Source organism: Magallana gigas, chromosome 2, assembly GCF_963853765.1.
Source record: "Magallana gigas chromosome 2, xbMagGiga1.1, whole genome shotgun sequence".
Lineage (NCBI taxonomy): Eukaryota > Metazoa > Mollusca > Bivalvia > Ostreida > Ostreidae > Magallana > Magallana gigas.
Window position 1 is genome coordinate 42697512 of NC_088854.1, and position 26803 is coordinate 42724314.

General features: G+C 35.4%; 2 protein-coding genes across 3 annotated transcripts in view; both read right to left on the reverse strand.

Moving 5' to 3' along the window:
- Window positions 1-2164: 2164 nt before the first annotated feature.
- Window positions 2165-11386, reverse strand: LOC136269527 (uncharacterized). 2 transcript variants are annotated; one of them, XR_010711149.1, is made up of 4 exons: window positions 11272-11386; window positions 10398-10483; window positions 10215-10308; window positions 2165-2286 (listed from the first exon to the last, which is right to left on the reverse strand). XR_010711149.1 is itself a non-coding variant. In XM_066076734.1 (4 exons), exons 1-4 carry the CDS (start codon window positions 11342-11344, stop codon window positions 9467-9469), a joined length of 312 nt encoding a protein of 103 aa, XP_065932806.1. In that variant the 5' UTR covers window positions 11345-11386; the 3' UTR covers window positions 9277-9466. The 2 variants fall into 2 exon arrangements, 1 of the variants encoding a protein (XP_065932806.1); XM_066076734.1 differs by lacking the exon at window positions 2165-2286 and adding an exon at window positions 9277-9525.
- A 3513-nt stretch (window positions 11387-14899) lies between these two features.
- Window positions 14900-26803, reverse strand: part of LOC105339097 (fibrocystin-L) — a 45726-nt gene continuing 33822 nt past the window's right edge. The window contains exons 37-54 of the mRNA XM_034445204.2: window positions 25167-26662; window positions 24673-24844; window positions 24169-24432; window positions 23411-23668; window positions 22556-22804; window positions 21898-22065; window positions 21259-21492; window positions 20628-20921; window positions 20093-20509; window positions 19601-19766; window positions 19054-19286; window positions 18300-18545; window positions 17582-18139; window positions 16896-17203; window positions 16360-16734; window positions 15829-16222; window positions 15502-15680; window positions 14900-15231 (exon numbers count right to left, since the gene is read on the reverse strand). Coding sequence (XP_034301095.2) covers window positions 14962-15231; window positions 15502-15680; window positions 15829-16222; window positions 16360-16734; window positions 16896-17203; window positions 17582-18139; window positions 18300-18545; window positions 19054-19286; window positions 19601-19766; window positions 20093-20509; window positions 20628-20921; window positions 21259-21492; window positions 21898-22065; window positions 22556-22804; window positions 23411-23668; window positions 24169-24432; window positions 24673-24844; window positions 25167-26662 — 6281 coding nt within the window. The 3' untranslated portion in view covers window positions 14900-14961. The remainder of the gene's footprint in view (window positions 15232-15501; window positions 15681-15828; window positions 16223-16359; window positions 16735-16895; window positions 17204-17581; window positions 18140-18299; window positions 18546-19053; window positions 19287-19600; window positions 19767-20092; window positions 20510-20627; window positions 20922-21258; window positions 21493-21897; window positions 22066-22555; window positions 22805-23410; window positions 23669-24168; window positions 24433-24672; window positions 24845-25166; window positions 26663-26803) is intronic.

Consider the following 26803-nt stretch of genomic DNA (forward strand, 5'->3'; position numbering starts at 1 on the left):
TGTTGCAGGTTTTGGCAGTGCATTATCGTCCCTCACCGTGACATCACCCGCAGCCATAAGTAGCGCGACCCCAGTCTTGGGCAGTGTTTATGGTGTAACCACCATCCCTTTTATGGAAAATGGGTTTACATCTGATGCCACCGTTAGCATTTTAGGTGTGGCCTGTGAAGTGAAGAGTGCTAGTTTGTCAGAAATGAAATGGGGCTCAGGTGGCAGGAAGCTTCCCAGTTGTACAAGTTGGATCAGTCACTTACCCACAAACATTACTCCCAAGTTTGTAAATATTAAATCGGAGCCGCTTGGGTTCAACTTAGTTCTATTTATAGGCCGAGTTCAGTTCGAGTACGCATGCTTTCGTGCAGCGTTTCATTTGTGTTTGTGACGTGATATTTTTGCTTGGTTGACGCCATGGTGTTAAGCTTTTAACTGCACATATTCAGGGAAATTTGTCGAAAATAGCGCGTTTGAGACGTAAAATTGATATTATATCGTGAAACAAACATACATGTCCTAAACTATAAGCCTATTTTTGAGCTTGTGTCGAAAACGTGAATAGGGTTCAGCAAGCCTAGCCCTCTGTCACGTATTCTTACCCCGCCTAAATATAGCCCAATAAATGTATTTCAAGACAGAAGCCACGTGTTTTATATTTATGGCCCCTATTATGTGATGTTATACAAGATATATATGTCTTAAGTTTTTGATAATAATAAAGATTACCATTTACGTCTTTGTCTAATTATGACAGCCATTATCTGGCAAATCTGGGAAATTGGGCATACAAAATAAATTAATAAGACCCCTAAAACAAACCGGGAGGTAAAACATTTTTTATTTGAGCATTTGATGCCTTTTAGCAATAACTTGTTTATGTGGCGCAGAAAAAAGAAACCTAGAGCAGAAGTTAAAGACATACAAAACAAAAATGTGCAAAATTGATACATTTTAAGCAAAATCCCATATGGTCCAATGTTATAAAAAATAAGGAACTTTGAGATGACCCCCTAAACAAATTTACCCATGTAATACATACGTAATATATTACCGGTGACATAGAGGAAACTTTGCCACCTTTTTTGAAATTTATTTTAGTGGAATAAAAAACAAGCAGGGTATTCTAGATTTGAAGTAGAATGTTTGCAAAATTAGGTTTGTTTGTGTTTTTGTGATGGTATCTACATGTAATATGTTGTATGTGTATATGCAAAGAAAAGAGAAACATAAGTAGATACAACCCGTATAGTATCAAGGAGTATATTCCCCTACATATTTTGGGAAACGTTTCGATGGCTCAACTGAATCAGTGACCTCACCTGATTATGTGGACTTTTAACTTTTAACATGTGTTCATCATGTCAGGATAGTCATCATGTCATTTTTCTTTTTATGTTTAAAACAATGTGCTTCCCACGATTGAGGAACAAAATATTTTATATATATACTCGTATGGACATATCCATTTTGTTAGAGTCTTTAGGCGTTACATACTGTTTTTTGTTATTTATTCCCAGCTGGATATCGCTGCACTTCAGAATTGGTCATCATATCTACTATTTCAAAGTGAATATTAATACTTTTTCAACAACTTTTTTTGTTATACTTTTATGTTAAATACTGAAATCTGATTGGTTAAGACGCAGTTAATAATATTTACTATTACCCTCAGCGTTAGCAACGCACTTGGCAACGGGTAACATTAAAAAATGTTACATGCGCGAAAATTATGCGCGTACGGTTCGCTGTAGAATTCACGTTATTCCTATATAAAAGCAGTAAAATTTTCTTAAAAATTTTAAAAAAGACATTCAGTATAACAAAATAAATAGTGCCTGTTTAGGAGGATAACAGTTGAAATTGACACCCCTCGAAAACCATTGTCAACCTCCGCTTCGCGTCGGTTGACAATGGTTTTCTCGGGGTGTCAATTTCAACTGTTACCCTCCCAAACAGGCACTATTTATATAATACAAACTTCAATGAGTTCTTAATATAAAACAAACAAAAAGACAAAACAGAAGAAAACATTACAGCTTCATTTTGATTTCTTACTTTATTTTTCGTAAATATAACCTCCATTGTAATTGTCACAAGGGATAGCATGAAATCTGTAGTATTCGCCTGCATAAAAGAACATGCAATCTTGAACTCTTTTGTCACCTCCACTGGGTTCGCCTTTGCCAAATACGAAATATGACATTTTTGTCATTGTTCCGTTTTTTATCCATCTCCAATCCCCTCCTGGTTTTCTCTTGTTTATATTTCTTCCTCCAACAAAGAAGTGGAGACCTGTGTTATTGAAATCTCGGTATGCATATTGAGAATTTCATGGTTCAATATGTAAACCATATATTTGCCTTGTTTTTGAAAGTTTCATTTAATCTTACAAATATAAATACACTTAAGAAGACGTTTGAGTCTGTGCTCATGTTGCATGAATTAGCAAAGTGTATTCATAGAAAATTGAACGTCGCAGATTTCCAATGCAAACATAAGGGGAAATATACACTGAATGTAAATATACCCGAATTCATTCTCTTTAATTTTTGTTTCATCAGCATCGCTTCCTCCAATGTCTCGAAGTTGACGAGGTAACCTCCGATGTTGATACAACGAGCCTTTGTATGAAGCAGAGAGTAAACAAAACATGAAATATATAATCCATGCATTATAATTAGGTGTACAGTTTCCATGACAATAATTATTTACTTACAAAGGCCTCATCTCCCCATACTTGGTCTTTGCTGATGTAATAACAACTGTTTGCAAATCTGTGGAATGGGGGTTTGCATGCTTTATCTGTAAAATTTAACACTGGATGATACTGCTTAGATTCAAAGTCTGTTAGTTTCATTGAAAATCAACAACTTTCTTATTATCAAAAAGTCGCCACTTCTTCGATTATAAAAAAGAGCTATATCTTTCAAAAAAATGATTCAATGCTTCTATTTACATTTTTTAATTTCTTGCATTGTCTGCAAATGTGATTTTTACATCAAAATCCCTGATTTATCTTGAGGGTAAGTTCAAATGAATAATGATTTTTTGACAATCATGATTTAACATTTTATGAAAGAAACAGGCATAATTTATTTAGGGTAATTTCTTTCAACTGATTGCCAACTTGCGTATAATTCATATCGCAATACATTAAGTATGTCAATAAATTTATAGGATTAAATCACTTTTTAATACACTCGGATTAGAGAGTGATGCCTCTTGGTATCAGAAGTCTTTAAAGCTTGAAAAGCATAGGCACTTACTAGTATTTTGGTTGTCTGAGCAATCTGAAAAGCATACAATACAACACACACAGAAAACGTAGAATCCGAGATGAATGGTGCTCGTTCACTGTCCTTATGGTTTATCATCAGATATACACCTTTATTTATACAAGTTTACGTAGTAGTTACCCCATATAATATTGTTGGTTATGTGCAGATACCCGATGGGCGTGGTCATAGTGACACGAGGGAGCGTAGCTCCCGAGTGTCGATATGACCACGCCCATCGGGAATCTGCACATAATCAACAATATCATATGGGGTAAGTTACTTGTATCATAGTTTACAATTATTCATTATATCTTATTATCATGGTAATATCGGGAGTGCACCTGCCTCTAAACAATACGGTGCCAATGCGTTGGTCTTTATATATGTAATTGTACTTTGTGAATTTCCCAAATGACTTTCTATCCCCGACAAAGATTAATTATTCTTTATTTTTTTTAAAATCATAGCCCTAATGAATAGATCGACTTCTCATTGTTTTGATTTTATTTCATATTCATTCATTTTCCGACTAATAGTAGCGATATTTGCTTCAAAGAATTAAACGTATTAACACAATTTCATATGTACGAACCCTAAATTGTGCAATGCTTCTGTTTAAACAATTGAAATTAAATCTAAATTGATGAAGGTAATTATTTTTTTTAAATCTTATTTGATACTCTGTATCAAATTATGTTTTTTAAAAGTGACTGAAAAAACATGTACATATATATTTTGAACAAAATCAATCAATTTAAGCAAAAAAAAATTTATTTGAGAAATGCATGTCGCGTAACCGTGAATGGTTAATGTCAATTTCGATTGGCTACAGCTATTCACACTGTCAACAAAACAAGTTTTCTATTCAAACGCTTTCCTATCACGTGATTGACTTTCTATAAAACCTTTAAACAGGATACCCCTATTTCATTTAACACACGTTTCTCTACTTGTCCGCACACATGGAGAGGAATATTAAAATAGAGTCTTTCTGACAAAGCCATTGCCGATATTGTTTTGTCTTGAGCTAAAAATGAGATTTATTCGACGAACTCAGTTAGTCGAGTCATTTATCCGTGTTGAGTTTTGGCAATTTTGATCTGGAGGAAATTCTTACTGTGGAATATTATGGACGCGCTAAAACAACCTTGTTGATGTTGTTTTTACTCGAGATAGTGGGCGGAGTTTTAAACAAGTGTGGGGTTTGCACAAATAATCCACACTTTTAACAATAGAAAACTCGCCAAGCTATGGTACAATAGATAAAATTCAATAGATATCATAGCGACTGTAGTTTATATCACGCAATAATCTCATTGATATTAGGGTCTTTAAGTAAACTGTTTCATTTTGTATTTGACAAAAATTCATCAAGAAACAATTCATTTATGTCCGATATTCTTTTTAATGATTTATTATACAAAAAAGATGTTTATCATTATTTAAGTTGCTTATGAATTCCATGTATTCTTTTTTATTATTTTGTTATTTATGTTCTTTTATTAATGTTAGGGTCTTTAAGTAAACTGTTTCATTGTGATTATCTTAGCTATTAACATAAAAAAAATCATCAAGACAAATTCATTTATGTTCAATATTCATTTAATAATTTATTATCCAAAAAAGATGTTTATCATTATTTAAGATGTTTATGAATTGCCAGTATTTTTTCATTATTTTTTATTTGTATTTTTTAAAATACTGTATCAATAAATTAGAAATTCAAACCAGAATCACAAATACTCTCATTGTCAAACTTTCACACAATTCCATGTCTGTTTTTGGGGGTTTTCCCGAATTTATACCTTCAAACGCACAATTATTCGACGTTAGTAACTATTAAATTGTTGTTATGATTTTGCTTATCTGAAAATTGAGCGATCGCCGCTCTGCACTAACGACATGTTACGGGACACTCTATCCCGTAGTGGACTAATACTGGGACAACCCTGATATTTTTTCTTTTTTGTTAAGCCCTGCCCCATGAAACCCCAAGAAGCCAACACGTGTTTTAATTCTTAGCCTTTTATTTAAGTATGGAATGCTTATATTTGGATGGTGTCGGTCATATGACACACCAAGCAGTGCAGACAAATTGAATACCGCGCTGATAATTTGTTTGCACCGCTTGGTGTGTCATAGGACCGACGACATCCAAAAATAAGCATTCAATGCTTATATATTTATATTTTCATAATTATGTCTATTTGTATGAAATATTATGTATCGCCGCTATAAAGAGCCATTATTTACGCTCTTAGTCAGGGATATGAAACATGCATGGATCAGCCACATTAACATGTTATTTAGTTAGCTTCAGCCACAAAAAATATAGTACCAGAAACTTTGTGGAGAAAAATCTGGGTTTATTTTCATTAAAGAGTAGATATAAATTAATGATTGTTTTTTAAAAGTACATATCAAGTTTGTTAAGTAAGTCCCAAAGTTTTATTTAATCTTACAAAAATAAATATACTCAAAACTCGTTAAGACGTTTATATTTATGCTCATGGCCCGTAGATTAGCAAAGTGTATACATAGAAAATTGAACGTTGCGATTTCAGATGCAAACATAAAGGGAAGTATACATTGAATGTAAACATATATCAACATTGTTCGACTTTGACTTCTTCATCTTTGTGAAGGTCATTCTGGAAGAATGTCCAATTCTGTGACATCGCGAAACACAAAACATTCGGATGCACGTTTCCGCACCTTCCACACACTGGACGCTGACTTGAAGTAAAGCTGAACTTCTTCTTTATTTACTGCGATCGGAACGAATATTCCAAGTTAATATCCTCTTCTTAATCTGTAAACTCTGAATCTGGGGACACTCGCTAAACTGTTGTAGTGGTCCAGGATCTAACTACTACAAAATATATATAGCAGCGCCGGTAATCGTTAAAAGATTATCCGTCCAAATGTTACGGTACACTCTCTCCCGTACAGGACTAATACTGCGCCAAACCTGAGATAACTCCCTTGTTGTTAGACCCAGTCTCTAAAAAGCCAAATCGCGTTTGGGTTTTCAGACTTTTATCAAGAATTTGCATGAAATATACTTTAATGTGATATTGGCATACATCAACACCGAAGGTCGGATTCCAACCAACCATAATTTACAATTCAAAATTATATATAATGAGCAATGGAATAACACAATGAAGGATTGTTTTGATATGCAGAGATGTTAAGAAATCAATTATCAAACAGCTTTTGAGTAAATCATGACACTTTAGCAGAATGCATATAAAATGAATAATAAGATTAAAGATGGTGTCAATAAACATTAATTGAAGTCAATGGTAATATTAACTGTTCATCACTGACTTTGCTTTTAGTTGGGATTAAGGCAGTGCGTAGTTTAGAAAGTTTTTAAAAGCGTTGTAGGAAAAAGTTTTGTAGCAATTAACACAAATTCCGAAAAACTGAAATAGGGTACCAACAAACCCTGGTCTGGGAATTAAACTGCGATGGATGGTGTACCATAAGGAGAGAGTTAACAACTCATAGCAGCTTAGCGCCACAGAAACCAGGAAAAAGAACTGGCCTTATGCAATTCATGGAGAAGGTTTTTTTATTTGACAAAACATTCCATGTACCCGGACATTCATTGTCTTTCTTCTTCTATTCATGAAGTGGACTCAACTTGAGGGTAAATCCTCCAGTAAAGGATAATGTTTCTCTCTCTCTATCTCTCTCTCTCTCTCTTTCTCTCTCTCTCTATCTGTACATCAAATTTATCGACACATACGTATATATTGTTGTGTTTATAGACGCTGTAATTGTCAATTAATACCTTATCGGATCTACCTTAGACTTATAGATATGATTTTAAGTCATAAACCATTATATCACAAAGAAAAGTTCAATGCATTTATTTTAGTTACACCCTACATTTTTATGCAAACATTTTTCAATGTGATTAAGAATGTCCAAATGGCCGAGACCATTCAGTCCTCGTACCTAAGTGACCAGACAAAAAAAAGGATTGCCTATTGAAGCGTTTATTTTTCTACAAATTATGATAATTAAAAGGTACACTACCATCTCCTCACGACTTGATTGCTACATGTCATGTAGTATTCCTTTTAACTTCAATTTCACTGCTGATTTCCTTATTTTTACTTCCATTTACTACATACTCCCACGTAAGTGGGAGGGGGCTCCATGATACTTCAATTTAATTACATGTAAATTTATGAAAAAATGTCTGCTGTGAAAAAGGTAGGGAGGGGGCAGGTCCCCCTCCCTCCCCCTGCTACGTTCCTGCAAAATAGCGATCTCCCACAAACTCAAGCAATCATAATTATCGTTTTTCTTGTCCTTTATGTTTGCTGCGTGTCTTTTCTTTTTGCTCTAGTGGCAAAGAATAGTATAGACAGAAGTTCTTAGCCCTGTGGACCACTTGATAGTAATGTTGTTATCCAAGTTTGTAATTATTTAATGGAAGCTGCTTAGGCTTCTCCTATTTACGAGGCCGAGTACAGTTCGAGTACGCACGCTTTCGCGCAGCGTTTCATTTGCATTGTGACGATATCTTTTTGCTTGGTTGACGCCATGGCGTTATGCTTAAAACTGCACATATTCAGCAAAATTTGTCGAAAATAGCTCGTTTCAGGTGTTAAATTATTATTATATTGTGAAAAGACTAACATGTCCTAAACTACATGTATAAGCTATTTTGGCTTGGGTCGAAAACGTGAAGAGGGTTCAGCAAGCCTAGCCCTCTGTCACGATTTCTTATCCCGCGTAAATACACCCTAATACATGTATTTCAAGACAGTAACTACGTATTTTATATCAATGACCCTTAATATGTGATGTTACATACATTTTAATCACTTAAATATGTCTGAATGTTTTAATACTTCTATAAAGATCACCACTTCCGTCTTTGCAAATAAAAATACCCATTATCTGGCAAATCTGGGTAATTGGGCACACAAAAAATTGATAAGACCTCTGGAACAAACCAAGAGATAACAGATTTTTCAAACTGTTAAAAAAATTAACAAACTTTGAGATGACCCCCTAAACAAACGACGGAGTTAAGGTGGAATAACACACCAGAACAAAGTCACTCAAATTAACTGTAAATTATTTAATTGCAAAAGATATAATGATAAATAAACTATATGTCTGTCAAATAAGCGAAAAAATTTGCAAATTGGGGATAAAAATGAATATTAAAAACAATCAATTCAGTAAGTAACAACAAAAGTACCTGCGGGATTCAAACTTGGTATGTACGGATCACAAGCCCGACACTTTATCCACTCGGTTATGAAGTAAGTTATATGTTGCCATCGATAAAATCCTTTAAATAAAAAAAATTTCGTTCCGATCAGAGATCAGCCATTTTATGACGATGTGTTATTCCACATTGATGTCTAATTTTCCCATGTAATGCATATTTAATATATTACCCATGACATACAGGAAGCTTTCCCGCCTTTTTTTTATAAATATATTTTTAGTGGAATAAAACAAGCAGGGTTTTCTATAGGTCTTCTAACATTTGTGATGTTATTTACATGTACATGTAATATGTTGTATATGTATATGCAAAGAAAAGATAAGCATAAGTAGATACAACCTGTATAGAATCAAGGAGTATATTCCCCTACATATTTTGGGAAATGTTTCGATGGCTAAACTGAATCAGTGACCTCACTTGAGAAATGAGGATTTTTAACATTAAACATGTGTGTTTATCAATGTCAGCATTTTTTCATTTTATGTGAACTGTACTTCCCACGATTGGGGTAACAAAATATTTCATACATACTCGTATGTACGTATGCATTTGATACAGTCTTCTAGCGTTATGCATTTTTGTTTTATATTCCAAGCTGGATATTGCTGCAGTTCAGAGTTGGTAATTATACTATTTCAGAATGCATAATACTTTTTTAACAACTTTATCTGCGTACTACGAACTTCAATGAGTTCTAAACTTTAACAAACAAGAAGACAAAACACAAAAAAACATTCCAGCTTGATTTCTTACTTTATTTTTCGCAAATATAACCACCATTGTAATTGTCACAAGGGATATCATAAAATCTGTAGTATTCACCTGCAAAAAAGATCATGCAATCTTGAGCACTACTGTCACTCCCATTGGGTTGGCCATTGCCAAATGCAAAATATGACATTTTGGTCATAGTTTCGTTCTTTATCCACCTTCAATCCCCTCCTGGTTTTCTCTTGTTTATATTTCTTCCTCCAACAAAGAAGTGAAGACCTGTATTATTGAAATGTCGGTGTAAATATAGAGTATTTCATGGTTCAATATGCAATACATGTATTTGTAAAGTTTTCTAGTTTTTAGCGAAAAATATAAATCATTTGTTTCTGCAAAAACATTACATGTATTATACGGTATAATATCAAACAAAATAATTATGCGATTTCGTGATTTGTCTTATTTTGGATACTCAGTTTGAATCGTTATGGATATAACTAAACTACACTTTTTGACGTAAAGTGTCACACATTACTATAGGTGTGGGAACTACTTTGTCACTGTTATTGTCGTGCATTGTTATGTTGTAAATTTACAACATGAAACTTTGGGATTAAGTGTTGCAGAACGCAGTGTTGTTCTGAAAAAAGTGTCGGATCCATCATTCAGATGATTAGGGCACTGAACATTGAACTGAAGATTTATATCAGTACTGGATTAATTTAGCTGCGAATGTTGTTAATTGGTTGAAATATATCTGCCCTGTAATTTTCAGAATTTGTTTGGTGTTGTTAAAATTATGACGTTACGTGAGGTGTAAACACACAGTGTAATGCCAAAAAAAACCTTAAATGGGTGATATACATCGTACAATGAACTAGAACTGGGGTAAAATTCGTTTATATACTCTTAATTTAATCCATATCAAAGGTAAAATCTTTGTAGCTGTCATACTTGTTTTTTCATACCCGAATTCATTTTCTTTAACTTTTGTTTCATCAGCATGGCCTCTTCCAATGTCTCAAAGTTGGCGAGGTAACCTCCGATGTTGATACAACGAGCCTTTGGATGAGGCAGAAAGTAAACAAAACATGAAATGTACAATTAATGTATTAGGTGCAATATTTCTTTTACTGTGATTATTTACTTACAAAGGCTTCATCTCCCCATACTTTGTCTCTGCTGATGTAATAACAACTGTTTGCGAATCTGTGGAATGGGGGTTTGCATGCTTTATCTGTAAAATTAAACACTAGATGACATTGCTTACATTCAAAGTCTGTAAGTTTCATTGGAAAATCAAACATTTTCATTATTTAAAAGTCGCCACTTCATCGATTTTAAAAAAGAGCTTTATTGAAATTTGTATGCACACATTGCTGCAGTTGTGATACTATATCTTTCAAAAATTAATGACTCAATGCTTGTATTTACTTTTTTGAACTTCTTGCTTTGTCTGCAAAAGTGATTTTTACATCACAGTCCCTGATTTATTCTAAGGCTAAGTTCCAATGAATAATGTATTTTTGACAATCATGATTTAACATTTAAAAAAGAAACAGGCATAAGTTATTTGAGGTGGTATGGGACACCTCCATATTGTGACGTACTATCTAACGAAGTAAATAATAAAATTAAGAATAAATTTCTAAATGTTTTCTTTCCCAAGTTGTTACCTAACAGCGTAGCGCAATGAATTGGAGCGTTCACCACCAATCTGAAAGTCATAAGTCCGAATTCAGGGGGTTTTAAAATTTTTATCTTTCCAAAAATTTTAAACAGTTTACCTTGTCAAACATTGTAAAATTTGAAAATTCTAAACCGGTGAAAGGATTTTGATTATTAGGTGTCCCATGCCACCTTGGGGTAACCTATTCCAACGGTTTGCCAACTTACGTATAATTCATATCGCAATACATTAAGCATGCCAATACGTTTATTGGATTTAATCATTTTTAATACACTTGAATTTGAAAGAGATATCTTTAAAAGTCTTAAAAACTGGTAAAGGATATAGGCACTTACTTTTATTTTGGTTGCCTAAGCAATCTGAAAAGCACACAAAACAACACAAGCAAACGTAGTATCCGAGATGCATAGTGCTCGTCCACTGTCCTTATGATTTGTCATCAGATAAACACCTTTATTTATATATGTTTAATAGGTGAAATTCAATATATATATATATCATAAAACACGACTCCAGGTGATAACACGCAATAAACTCATTAATGTTAGGGTCTTTAGGTTAACTGTCTTTAAGTAAAACTGTTTCATTTTGATATATGTAAGCTATAAACATCAACAATAATATTTGAAAAAATTCATCAAGACAAATTCAATTATGTTCAATAATTTTTTAATGATTCATTTTCAAAAAAAAGATGTTTATCATTATTAAAGTGTTTACGAAAAGCATGTATTTTTAAAAGATATTTTTTTTTATTTGTATTTTTTAATATATCTAATCAATAATTTTGAAATATACTCTAAAATCACAAATGCCATATCTGGTTTTTTTTAGAATTGATACCTTCAATCATATAATTATCCCACTTTTAGTAACTCTTAAATTTTTTTATGATTTTTTTTATCTAAAAATCGAGCGAGGACCGCCCCGCTCTCTCCCGTACATGACTAATACTGAGTCAACCCTGAAATTATTTCCTTGTTGTTGGACCCAGTCTCATGAAACCACCAACAAGCCAACACGCGTTTTGGTTCTAGAACTTGCATGGAATATATTTTAACGTGAGTTTGGCATGCATCAGCACGGATGGTCTGATTCCAATTTACCATAATTTAAAATTTTAAATTATATATAATGATTGATGGAATAACACAGTGAAAAATTATAATAATATGTAGAGATGTAAAGAAATCAATTGTTTCAAACAGCTATTGAGTAAACCATCATGACATTTTAGCAGCATGCACATAAAATTATTAATAAGATGAAAGTTTAAGTGCCAATAAAAATTAAAATATTTAATTCAACTGTCCATTTCTGACTGTGCCTCAGGTGGGATTAAGGCAGTGCGGAATTTAGAAAGTTTTTAAAACCGTTGTCGAAATAGGAAAACGTTTTGTAGCAATTAAAACAAAGTCCGAAAATTTTAATTTACACAATTATTATAAATAGTGAAAGAATGAATTTCACACCGTGACAGTAGAGAAGCCATGATATGGATATGTGAATTTTGGTACATGGTTGGTAAGTACATGTAGAAAAGATGTCTTTGTTCTTATTAAACAACTAAAATAAAGCATGTGGTTCAGTGGTCAGTTATCCAAAGGTTACTGGTTCAAGCCCTGTGGTCCATTGATGTTACGTGTCTGTATTGTGCCCTCAGACAATTAAGGCACTCTACCCACAGTCTCAGTCAACGCAACTGAAATTGGGTACCAGCAAACCATGAATTGGGAATTAACCTGCGATGGACTGGTGTACCATCAACAGAGAGTTAACATCTCTTAGCTGCTTAGCTCCACAGAAACCAGGAAGAAGTAATGGTCTAGAGCAACTGCATGGAGAAGGATTTTTTATTTGACAAAAATTTACATATACCTAGATATTCATTGTCTTTTTTTTTGGGGGGGGGGGGGGCTAGTCTGACTTAAACTTTTTCCTAATCTAAATAAGTTATCATTAATTACAATTAATTTCAGCTATGCAAAAGATGTCAAATTCATGTCAAATGTTTAAAATAAAAGGTAACTGGCAAAGCTTGATGTCAGTATGAGTTCACAAGCTCAAAACTGTTTTCAATTTTTTTTTCGGGGGGGGGGGGGCGGGATTGCTAGGTACAGAGAATCGAAGGGTGTCTAAGCCACCAAAAAAATGTAATAGTATATTCATACGAGAGCAATGACTGGAACTCCGTCGCCCAAATGAATGTAGCAAGAATGAAACATTCATTATGGGAAGCTGATGACCGCCTGTACGCAATAGGAGGAGTTGGCAAAGGCAGTCGGCGTGTACAGCTATCTATATCTTCCTAATTTGGAAATCTTTCAATCATTTAAGGAAATGCTATTTACTCCATCTGTCTTTTTCTTAAAACTCTTCAGTAATGTAGGGATTTTGCAGAAAATTTAGCAAGAGAGTCAAAATTGAAAAGAATTCCCATTTCAGAATTTTTACATGTGTGGAATGCTTTAACCCCAGAACTAATTGTTGGTTCTTTTTAGGAGCCTATGGCAGGAGCCACGGCCTCAGCTAAGGGGGAGGGGAGAGGCAAAGTGTGAGTACAATCGGAATTTGGAGAACAAGAGAATGGTCAGCCGTTTTATTTCGGCAAAGATGAAGTTATAGTCTACAATGTAGACTCCTATAAGTAATTTATCAATTACATTGTAGCTCATATGCCGGTAGCTTTCCTTCTCTGTCAAGACTCGTCTGCCTTCTTTTATTTTATTTTTCCTAACAATTTTACTAGTTTTGGGGCTTATTTTACACCCTATCTTTCATTCACTGTAGTAATTAATTTACTAGTTTAAAAATAAATATCTGAATTCTTTACATTTTTTCCAAGGGGACAAGAAAATATAAAGGCCCTCCAGTTCTATCTAAAGATTTCCATTCTTAAGGATCAATTTTAAAACAAAATTTTATGTATAACTCTGCACTGTAAATGGTTTCCTGGATAATTTTAAAACAACGTAAATTGTGTAAACTTGGGCCAAAATTATTAAACTTATGTATTGTTAGTATTCTAGCATTTTGTTTCATTAATCTTAACTTAAACATGCTGAAAGTTTGTTTCTGTGTTACTACATTTGTATTGGCTGTGAATAAGTTTACTATTTAAAAAAAAATAACGCTACAACAATTTAGCTCGTTGCAAAGCAACGAGTAGCTGCAAGGCAAAAACGCAATTTTTTAAAAATGTATTAGTTATGCATAATTTTAATTGACAGAAAAGCTTGTTAAGAGCTCTAGATCTCAAATTTAAGGAACCACGCAGCCCAATTTGGATAGTATCAGGTACATGAGATCAATTAAAGAGAACTCGAATACATGCACATCAAGTTCTTGATTAATTTATATCTGATCAAATGTTTAGAATAATTCACTTTTAACATTGAGCAGAAACACTGATTTTAATGATCAAAATTGTGATACTCCTTAAAATTTTCTTTTTAAAATATAAAGCAAAAGAGGATATTTTCTGGTACGCATTTGCTGCGAAACAAGAATTTTTTTTTAGAAAAATACTTGTGTGAACTACACAATCTTAGCAAGCTGAAGTATCGCATGAAGTGAAAATTTAATAATAATCCTTGTTGAATGATAACAGTAAAGAAGCCATTGATGACACAAGCAACAATTGTAACAGTTAATTTTATTGATTTCAGAAAACAGAAAAGGATTCAATGACATTTAACAAATGGACGGAAAAATGTATACTATAGTCTATATATCAGCAAGAAAGGATCTTAAGGACAGATTCTTTCTATTGTCAACAAAAACAAGATAAAAATCAACAGCAAAAGTAAAATGAAATGGTATCAAAAAGTATGTGAAATAAAACTAACAAGTAAAGTTCTCTACCAAAACTAGTGAAATAGAAAATACTGCATCACATCATCAAAGAAGAGTCATATATTTTGAATCATCAAAATCTCTCAGGTGCTTTTTCAGAATGGACGGACTGAATAAATATATGATAATGTTTATGAAACTGGCATATGGCAAGTGTTTGTGCTGTGGCTTCACATTTTCCAGTAATCGGTCGCCATTCTTTTCTCGCCGGTCAGCGTGGTGGAGTTGGGAGGATGTTGTCTGTAGCTGCGAACACTGTTAAAAGATTTCTCATTCTGAAGCACTTGCTCCAAGTCGTGGGTCTTGGCTCGAGGGGAGACCTTAGTCTTGTATATCATGCAGGTTATCAGAATGATGACAGCAACAATCAGAAGTCCTCCGACCACTGCCACAATGATTATGATTGGCATTGCGCTGTCTGTTCCGTCATCAGATGATATCTAAAGATTGAAAAAGTTTATACCGGTAATTAGTAGATCATGCCAAATGAGGAAAGAATTTAGGTGCATGGAAGAATTGCACATGGCCAAATGCAACATACATGTAGTAATAGATTTCACAGTAGAGTTTTAAAACTTAATTTTGTATAACGGGTAAATTTATCAGAAAAAGTTCTCATGCACAAAAGCAAATCATTACCATACTTCAAATTTATCAAATTATTTTCTTAGAGATTAGTCATGATACAAGTATGTATGTAGAGAGCATACCACTCCACAGGAGACACCGTAGTATTTATTGCCATCCACCGTCATGTAGCCACTGAGGGTGAGGTCTTGACCAATGAAAGTGAAGTGCGTGCCATTCTGAATGGCCATACATAGACTGCTGATGGTGGATGTAATGTTTCCCTCATCACCTCCCATGTTGAAGGTAACCATGATACTCCCTGCAAACAGACACACACTCACATGACCAGAAAAACTACCATGCAATGAATTTTTTCTTGGATTGGTGTTCAAACAACTAAACCAGAGAGACCATTCATATTCAAAAGATAATCAAGTTGAATTTAAAGTTTGATGCCCATCTCTTACCTTTGTATACAAGTTTGGGTGCTGGAATAACATCAGTGTATGTGCCGGCAACCCAATTCAGAACCATGGCTGCAAAGTATTTATTGTTGGCTGTCCCAACAATGCTGTCATAGTCGGCCTCAAACTTGAGGCCTATTTCCTTTGATACTTCTGTGGTCATCTCTTCCTGACTGATGCCGCGAACCACCACGATTTCCTGGAGTTCTATACTGTAATCTGCTGGAGTTGATGTGATATTAAATTGTACAACAAACACCCCAGCAGTATAAAACAAAAGATTGTCAAAGGTAGCCTGCCCTGAGTTCACATCAAATGTAACTGTTTGGGAATCCATGATATTTTCATCATATAACTCTGGCATTCCAATTTTGGCTGTTACTTCCCAAGAGTGACCCTAAAAATATAGATCATTATGACAATAGTGTAATACAATGAAATGTGTTGTGGAGAAATACAGTATTTTTCTATTGTTATATGATTTGATCTACTGGTTACAATGCTTTATATTGCTTTGTGATGAAAAGCCCTTACTCTCCAGTCAATATCATCAATGATTTGGTTTGTAACTGCATCTCTCAACTCGAGTCTTATAGTAGCTGCTGATCGCTCCACAATGACTGGGGACTTTGACTCCACTACTGCCACTATAGGTCTTCCTTCCAGGGTGAACCTCTCGGACGCCACCACAAATGGCTCTCCAACATCTGGCTCTGTGACCGTGAAGTCTAGAATGTAGTCTGTGCCAAAGTGGGAGATGGCGAGATCTGTGAAGGTCGCCATACCATTGACAAACTGGACAGTTTTAGATCCCAGGAGAACAGCATCAGGGTTTCCTGTACCATCGCGAATGGTTGCCGTTAATTTCCATGTATTCTCCTCAGCTCCCAATACCTTGATTATCTCCCCCTGAAATTGGACAAAATATGATTTAAACCTGTACACATATTGAAAAATATTTACAAAATTAACCTGTTGAATTTACTTAACAAGTCAAATAAGGGAGATCTATAATAAATGCATTACATATGTGAAGTTTAAGATTAAGAGAACACATTTTGCAAAAGTACCGTTTGGTCCACCACTTGAATCTTGGGTTGTATTTTGAACGGGGCTCCTTCATGCATAGGCTCAAGGTCAGTGTGGAAGATCATATGGTCAGCCACCTGCACCACCAAGTAGCCACCTGACTCTGAGCTGGTCATCTGCTGCCACTCCGGGCTGTCTGTCTCTGGAATATTTCTGGAGATGGAGTAGGAAGTGTTTGAATTCATGTTGATGTCTTCACTGAAATTGGTCAGCTGTATTCCATTGATGAGGTCAACAGAGACTTGCTCCAGGTCATCTTTTGTCAGACTATCAGCATCAGTAGGAGTACCTGAAATGTGTCCATTTTTTCAATACACTGTGTAACTGTTACAGAAATCACAGAAAGGTAAGTGCATGTGTACTAGCTGTTGACAATCTCTAAACATGGTTTCCTTTTTTTCTTTTTAAATAAATAAAAAACAAAGTATACCAAGTAATATCATGATATTTTGTAGTACACTATACTCTAACCTTTTTCTATGAAAACAAAAACTTTTGCTGGTGAAATATTGATATACTTCTCTTTTAAAGATAAAATAAATCTTGTCCAACTACATTATAAATTTGTCTATTATATTATCTGATTCAATCTTAAGTTATGCCCCTTCGAAATAATGAACAAATAAAATATACCTCCTGTAATATATATAGCCTTGACTTAATTTACCTGGTGGGTTGCTGATTTCTATAGTGGCTCCGACTATGTTTTCATCTACTGCTCTTCTCTTTCGTTTATCCCCTGTACTTTCACGTGTGATATCTGTTACCCTAACAAACTTGGGGTCAATATCTAGAAAAGCTGCTATATTCATAATGATGTTTTCCCCAAAGAACTCCTCCAGGGACATGGCAGGGAACTGTAGAGACACAATTACTGAGTCCATGGTCACGATTCTGACCGGCTTTGGACCCTTAATCAGGATAGTAAGTACACCAGCCACTCTGTCAAAGAAATTTGACCCGGATACATCAGCACAGGTGGCAGCACTGGGCTTGAATTTGTCTGGTTCCCCTACTGGAGGGGGGTCGTATACGATAGTGCCGACGTCTCCTACGTGTCTGGCATTGGCGGGTAAAATATACTGGTCCTCATGATACACATCCAGGCGCCATGGCTGGGCATACCAGATAGAAAGCTGAATGCAATCATTTTCATTGACATCCAGCATCATGAAGCGTGACAGCTGAGGGGAGGTCCCAGTGTAATGTAAAAGATAATCCTTGTCTGGAATTTAGGAAAAATGCATTTTTATACAATATCAACATTTTTGAACATCAGAGACATTTATTTACCAGTTATTTCTTACTTAAATTCTTCTATAATTTTCAAAATTAATTTTCAGAGAGAATGAAATTCTTATGGAGCAATATCAATTTCTGTTTACTTAGTGCCACAATGGACTGAAATGTTGAGAGCCTCTTTCTACAGGTATAACCACTGCACCATCCATGGTCCTGGGGACCATTAATGAGGTCAAGGTAACCATCTCCAAGAATTGCCACAGGTGAGATTCGGCGAGTCTCTGTATCTTTGTCCATGCTCTCAATGGTCAGTGTGTAGTGCTTGAAGCTGGGGCACTTGTAAGCTTGCCATTCAGTCACATAGGTACAAGTGTCATCTCGAATGATCCCTGTAATCAACCAATAGAAATCATAATTAAGTGCTGCTTATATTTCCATACTTTCCAACAAAACCTACTCTGAAGCTGCAACAGCAAATATGTTGCAATTTGCAGGGGATTTCTGTTCATTCACAGTTTGTCTATTGCTGTGGATTCATATTTCATAATGAACCATGAATGGCAAAATCATGCTGTACATTAAATAAATTCAAACCACAAATAATATCTTAACCATAGCATTATATTTACAGTTACACTATAGTTGCATTGCCAAAAATTACAACTGATTACTGTAAATGTAATACATTTGGAAAAACTTTGTCAGAAAGCAGCTTCCGCTATATCAAGTAAACCACAAAATGTCATTACCAGTAATATATGAATATAAAAAAGTACATTAAAAAATCCTAACTGAAATCCTCACTAATGTGCTGAAAATCAATTTCCATTAAGTATCATACATACTAATACATTTACAGTATCATTTTATTCACAGTTATTTTGCAACAACTCTAACCTTTGTGTGGTGCCAAAGTGTCCATAGAAATTCTCTCTCCATCCGGAGTCACCTGCATTTCCTTGGGCACCCTGTAGTCCCCCAACATGTAGGCGGGGTTTCCATTCCACTGGTACTCAGACTGGGGGATCACTGAGCCAGCCTGACCCAGGAAGCTACCATCCGTGTCCACCAGCAAGGCTTTAATCTTGGCATCGCAAGACATGTCCACACAATCAGAAGGGTTTATCAGTCTACAAGAAAGACCATCTCCTCATAGAGTCACAAGTATACAGATTTGTCATCATTTAATATTATTTAAGATGTGGCATGAAAGATGGAAAAAAGAACTCTAGATCATAAGTACTGAAGAAGTTAACTTTTGACATCAGTCTTACTAATGGAATAAACAGCCAAAGTCATTTAAAAGTGACTATGTCTTTTTGCTGTAGGCATCGACAATCAGCTCACAAAAATACTGAGATTTCTATAGCTAACAACACAAATTGATGTTCATTGTTTAAAGTTTAGAAGAAAAAAAAAGTTGTGTCTTTTGACAGCCGAGTACCCCAAATTGGATCTTGGGTAAAAGATTTTGGACTCTTCGTCAACATCTACAAATGTCAGGGTGGAGACCTCCATCCTATGGTTTCCATCGTCGCTCTGAAAGTTTGGAGCTATCACCATGTCCCGGCCAGTTGAGCAACGGTCACTGAACTTGGAGAAGGTCACATCTTCAAAAAAAACCTCATTTACAGTTGTCTTTAACTCATCCCATTAAGTAGTCTAAATTATCAATAAATCAACATCAGATCTATCTTAAATTTTTGACATGTTTTTTTAAAATTTACAACCAAAAACTGCGGATATTTTTAATGAATGGTAAAATATTTAAATATTTTTCAATAATTCTTATTTTAAAGCAGATTTATATAGTCCAGTTATGCATATTCAGTATAAGATACATGAATTAATGCATTAAAAGTACATGTTCCAACATAATCCAAAAATATTTATCTCTCGATCTCTTCATATTTCTTTTTTTTATAGAAAATAATACCTGATAAATAGCCTCTCCCACCAATGGCTTGGTAGGCCTTTATGCCAGCAAATGGCTTTTCTGGAGCTTTATTTCCTCCTGAAGAAAATGTTGCCATGGTAATTCCAAGTCTTCTTGGACTGTGAGATCGGCTTTGCTTGCTGAGTTTAATGTTGCAGTCATTGGTATTGGGGACATCAGTACTGCAATCAAAGGCATCAGAGGTTCCCACAATAAGAGAATCGAACACTTCTGCAAATTTATTTTCATACTGGTGCTGGACAGCAGCTGGACCAATGATAAACTGGAAGATGTTTACGCCATTGTCTGCTGCCTTGATTCCTTCGATAACTGAGCTCACCAAGTTGTTGTAATATATTCCATAGTCCAGGTTCTTCCACACATGAAAGTTGTTAATTTGTATGCAGTCCATACCCTCTGTCAATAAGAAATGTACCATCACCAAAACACCCAAACTTTTGCTGTAGGTATTTCACATGACTGTATAATTTTCTTATTGCTGAAAATGTGTCATAGAAACAATTAAGTCACTTACCAGGTATTACGGTCATCTGCTGAAAACTTGCTACCCCTACTAGTGTAGTATGGGCCACATTGTCTTTCCAAACTGTTGTAACACCACACTCCTCCCCTAGAATGTTGTAGCCCACCCTCTGGGCTCCTCCCACTGCATTATATTCCAACACCAAGTTCGTGGCTTTATTCAAGTTGAAGGCACCATTGTATCGCACATTCAGATTTTCAAATCTACCATTAAAGCATCCATCCCATCTAACATTTGTGACAAAGTTGTGAGATATCAATGTACTGGAACTAGTGGTCTCTAATGCTGAAGTCATAAACATGTAACATATAAGTATTATCATCAGCCAAATTAATGTTCTGATATTCAAAAAGCACATAATGAAACTGTAAAATATACAGTAAAACGCGCTTAAAGTGAACACACTTATAATGAATTGACGCATACAGTGAAGTTCTTTTCATTCCCCATAACTTTATAACATATTGTAAACTTGATGGATATAAAAAATTACGCTTATAAGGAAGTTAATTCACCCGTCCCTGGCACTTATCTATAAGCGTGTTTTACTGTACTTTCAAAATACAGCTTGATGTGAATTTTTTTTAACATCAAGTATTTTGTTTTATGGCACCATACATACCAAACCAGACCGAGTCTGCCATGATGTTCCACTCAATAGGGAGGTTGTTTGTCCCATGAACAGTGATCGAAGGGGCAAAACTCTTATGGAAAGAGCAGTGTTTAACATAAGAAGGCTTGATTGGATTGACGGTTCCGGCATCAGCGAAGGCTAGCGAGGTCCGAGCATCTCCGCGCTCCACCCACCCCTCCTGACCAGTATAGCGGAACTCCACATTGGAGAGACGGGCATATCCTGAAAATTTATGTAACAATTTGTTATAAAGTAGAAATATGTGTAATAAAGACAAAGGTCATTTTGCTTGGTTTGGACCCAGGTCTTTTGACATCCAAAACTCAGTGATAACTATATACAGGTAGTAGTTAAAGAAATATCAAAATTTAATCAAATTGAATACAATATTTTTCATTCTTTGTAACATCAATAGCACATTTCCCTCTTTGGTTGTTTGTCTTCATTTATATTAAATTCAATAATTGTTGAATTTATAATGGTATTTGTTTAAGTAAGTACAAATACCAAAAGCAATTACATTGTATTTCTCTCCCATGATTACGTACCAATCTGTTTTATGTTAATTTCAGATCTTGTTGAATTTATGATATAGAATTTTAAAAATTTTGTGAATACATCATATACCAATGTAGAGTTGTCCATTCTCTACGATTCTGGACACCATTATACGGGCTCCAAAGGCTTCTGTCAGCATGTCTGGATAGGCAGCTCCCTCAAAGCGAATGTTTCGAGTCAAGCGTCCAACCTCGGCAGCCATTGTTAGAGTTTTACTACCCGCTGTATGAGTGTGGGCTTAAATAAAAAATATAATTAATTAATAGGTAACAAGTACATATAATTAATTAAAACTGGTCGCTCATGTTTAGTGGCTGCTGATTAAAGGTGGCCATAAAAACAAGTGCGATTGTTTAGTTCTTGGCAATATACCAGTACTTGCTATGCACAATATTATTTGATATGAATATAAAGCTTTAAACAGTAAGCCAACAACAACTCATTCAGGCATTTTTAATATTAAAAGAAGTACTGGTACATTCATGCATCCAAGCTTTTTATAATAAAAAAAATATAAGAATTTTACTTATTTATAATATTTATTTATAATGAGCAAATTATATTCAACAAAATTTGGTAATGCATTTTGGTTTATATTTCATACATATAAAATTGGCTTCAGGCTAGTTAAAGTAAACAGGTACTAGTTCATCTGCACTAACATATAGAAAAGTAAGTGTTGAATCCTGTTTTGGTAATAAAAGCTGGAGCATTGATGCACCATTACCGATATGTTTATACTGCAGGGGACTGTCCAGGGTAATTGTCATGGTATCTACTGAGACAGCAGCAATGGTAAACCTTTCCACTTCTTCAGGCTTGTATCCTGTGGGGGCAATGATGATCTCATCTCCCACCATCCACTCTACAGCGGACTCGAGTGTGATCTGCGTGTCCCTAGGATTGGCTGTTTGAGCGAGTCGAGTCCACGTGTCTCCTTTCTGTATACCATGCATGTCCACACCTCCAAAGGCAGCTGATTAAGACCAAATAATAACAATCACTACTACTCGCTTTATCTTGATGTTTAATGATATATAATATTTATAATGATATAGTATTTACACTAAAGTATTAAGTTTCGTGTCATGCCAGGAATTCTTAACTGTTACAAAACCATGAAATGTTTGTGAAACAAGTGGTTTCTCTCGTTGACTCCAGGTACATGTACATTTATTTTTTATGTGTTGGGTGACTTTCGATAATGAAGTTTGATGCATGTCAAGCATACCATATATACTCGCCTATTATAGTACTTAGTACTGTTTGTCTAAAGTCGATTGCCTTTTTCAGATTTATTCAAATTTGTAGATTTTACCGTTAACCCGCTTGTAAGTATCATATAATTTATCAGTCTACAGATCTCGATAAAATTATTGAACACATCTTATGATACTAAGCTCCACTCTAAATGAAAAACATTTTTTTTTTACCCCTCTGTTAATCCCCTATAAATCTATGAGTACATTCTTGTATGCATGTAAAACAATCAAAATTCATTTTAAATTGTAGCATCAAATTGCATACTTGCATGGTTAACCATAACTTATTCACTTTACAGGACAAAAGGAAGGAAACTTACCCAGAACCTTGGCACCAATAGTTGGCCCACTGTCTTGTTCAAAATACTCTGTCTGACGATCTCCTTCCAAGATGACCAGGGCGTTGGCAAGGAATGGCTTGTCTGGCCATCCAATGATAAGCCTTCCTCCACGAATGATGATGTATTTACAGCGTAGCTCAAAGTCTCTGCTTCCACCATCATCGTCCAATTCCAGAACACCATAGAGAATCAGTTTTTCCATTTGGGGTAGTGTGGTATCAGCCACAACCCATTTGTCTACAATGATCAATACCAATACAGAGCACAGCAGAGATGTCTCTATAACTAACGGTTTTTAGTATCATCATGCTACTTTGCATCATTCATTTTTTTTTTACCTTTCCATTAAACAGGTGAAGCCCCCAAAAAATTGTTACTGATATTTTTACAGCAGGTATAGTTCTAAGGTAAAGTAGAAATCATGTTTAAAGAATTTTTCTTCCTACTTTAAGGCAAAATTTGGGATTTTACATAAACAGGCACACATGGCTGCTAAATTTGACAGCTTAAAATCTAATGATTTTTTTGTATTGAATCCTAGCTATTAATAGCTCAATTATTCATGGAAAGAATAAAATGGTGTTAGTACAACAGTTGATATGATAGATGCATCAATTATTATGTATTTTTACCTACAAGTAGTTAGATATCATGGATATATAAACTTAATCTCTATACCATACAGTAATATTATAAACAAAATAATATTTTTCCTGTTTACAGTAATTTCCTTTTACCTTTCGGTATTTTGACACTGTCTCCATCCACTGGCAGATCGTACAGCCCTTCCCCTTTGTACCCTCCCCACCCCTCCTCTGCATCACTCCACGTCTCTTTCACTGACCAGAAAACCGCATCGTCTGGTCGCTCCTCCTCGGGGGGCACCGTGTTGGGGTCAGGGGGAGGTTTACAGTCCTCAAAGAAGCACTTGTATACATTAAATTTCATACCAATGTTTCTGTTGGTAGTTGATCCGACTGAGGATGGGTTATAGCCTCGAACTAAGGATAAAAAAATTATATATATTGTATATTTCTCAATTGCAATGACCAAAAATTATTCATAAAGTTATTGATATATGAATGATTGCAGAGTCTAGTTTGATGTATAGCGAATATAAACACTGTTAAATTTCAACATTTTGAAATAAAGCAGTGTAAGGATTCAGGTTTTTGTATGGAATATAAACATAAAAATGCTTTACAGCACTTTAAATTTTTAATTGTGAAGGGGTCAATTACCTAAATATTTCAGCTCCATCTGTGGCTGAGAGTATTCCCAGTGCCCATGGTTACTTGTGGCCACATCAATGGCCGTCTCTGGCTTTGGAATGTGACCCGAGGACCAGTCAATGAAGAGGCGACTTGGTTCCTGCTGAATAATCTGCTTTACTATCACATACTCATCTTTGGTCTGGAAATAAATACAACAAAATAATCATACTGGTACTCCATCTAAAGGAAATTTTATGCTTATTTAAAAATGTTGAATGAGGTAGGGGAATAATGACAGACCAGAAGGTGAATCAAACCTGGGTTCTCTGAATTCTCTAGTCAGGTGCTCTACCAACTGAGCTATCTGGCACCAGTGATTGAATCGTCACAGATAGAAAGATTCAAAGAAAGTTTGGGGAAAGGGTCTTTGTAAGCAGTTTATTCCTTATAAAAGAACTGACATTTTCTCTCTAAATTACTGTTTAATATGACAATTATATTCAATTATCACATTAATTTACCTTAAAGTTATCAATTCTTCCATTGTATGTGAAATTGGTATGGCCTGGATTGTCAGTGAAATCCATAGTGTATTCCATTCCATCCAAAAACACTATCAACCAGCCCTTCTTGTGGGTTACAGCTTTGCTCCTGTAGGGTTGAGTTGAACTTCCATGAGCATTAGTAAATACAGCATCCTTTCCTTCCAGAGATTTAGGAACACCATTGAATGTAAATCTATGATATTTCAGTTCACTTGGACATGCGACAGCTGGGGCAGATCCCTTGCTTAACGAATCGATGGCTGTGCAGGTAGATGGTAGAGTGCCTGTACTAGGGAGTACCGTTTTCCCTGCAGCTGCAGGCGAAGGACCATCTGTTGTCAGGGACCCATCTAAATCTGTGATCAATGCTTCCCACGCCCAGAAGAACTGCCCTCTATTGGGCGAGTTGACAAAAGTAAGTCCTTCGGTAGTGTAACTATACCCACCACAATTCACACTGCAGGTGCCGGTAATTCTTGTCACTCCAAATGCAGCACACCCATCCTTATTAAAGTTGACAAATTTAACATTTTTTACATGAAAACCATATCCATAAGGGAGCTTAATTCCATCCCTTGTGCATCCTTGCTCTTCAAGAGTCAGTTCAGATGCATGTCCCACAATCAAGGCATTCTCTATGACCTGAGAGCCTTCCAAAACCATCTTGCCTTCGTACCCAGATAGTTTGTTGTTCACAAGAACAAAGTTCCTAAGCCTGACTGAGCCCCCATCCACTATCTCAGCACCCTTCTCACAGTTCCAAGCTGTGAGATCAGAAAAGAGAGCCTCTTCAGGGGTGCCAGAACCACACGAACCACCTGCTCGGGGCGTGTACTTCTGGAAAACCCAAAGACCAAACCATCCATTGGAATGCACAGTGTTATTGAGGAATATTCCAATAGGGACTTTCTGTGGACAGATGGAGGTGGTAAAGGATGGCCCTGAAGGATGTTCATGCATTCTATACCAAAAGCCAAAATGAGTACCCCCTGCAACTGCATTATGCTGCACAATATTGTTTGGATTTGTCACCCAAAAGGCAGCTGGGCTGTTATCATCATTCTGCAGACTAGAGCTCGCAATCACAAACAGCATTAAATTATACTGGAAAGTGTTTCCAGTTTCTACTCCATCCTCCAGAAACATGGCTCCACCCATGATGTTATAGGCTACATTGTACTCCACTACAACATTGTGAGTTCCATGGATATTCACAGCGCGGTTGAAAGACTGATGGAAACTACAGCCTCTGACATAGGACCCCATCATGTCACCATTCAGATGGAAGTGAAGGGGATAGCGTCCTAGTCGGAAGGCCTGCCCAACATAATGAAACTCAACATACTCAATGTGGGCATGGACACTGCCAGAGTCTGGTTGTGGAGCATGAAGCAAGATATGAGCTCCAAACTGATCAACTCCAATCTCTTCTCCAAACAGACCATTGAAACAGCTACGCACTGCAAATTCCCCTACAAAAGACAACATTGCTTTTGTTTATTTATGCATGTTGTTCATTCTTTATTGCATTTACCTGAAAGTTTCATAACATGGCACAGTACAACACACAATTTACAATTTCATCAGATTTCAAAGAGCATTATAAGTAAAAA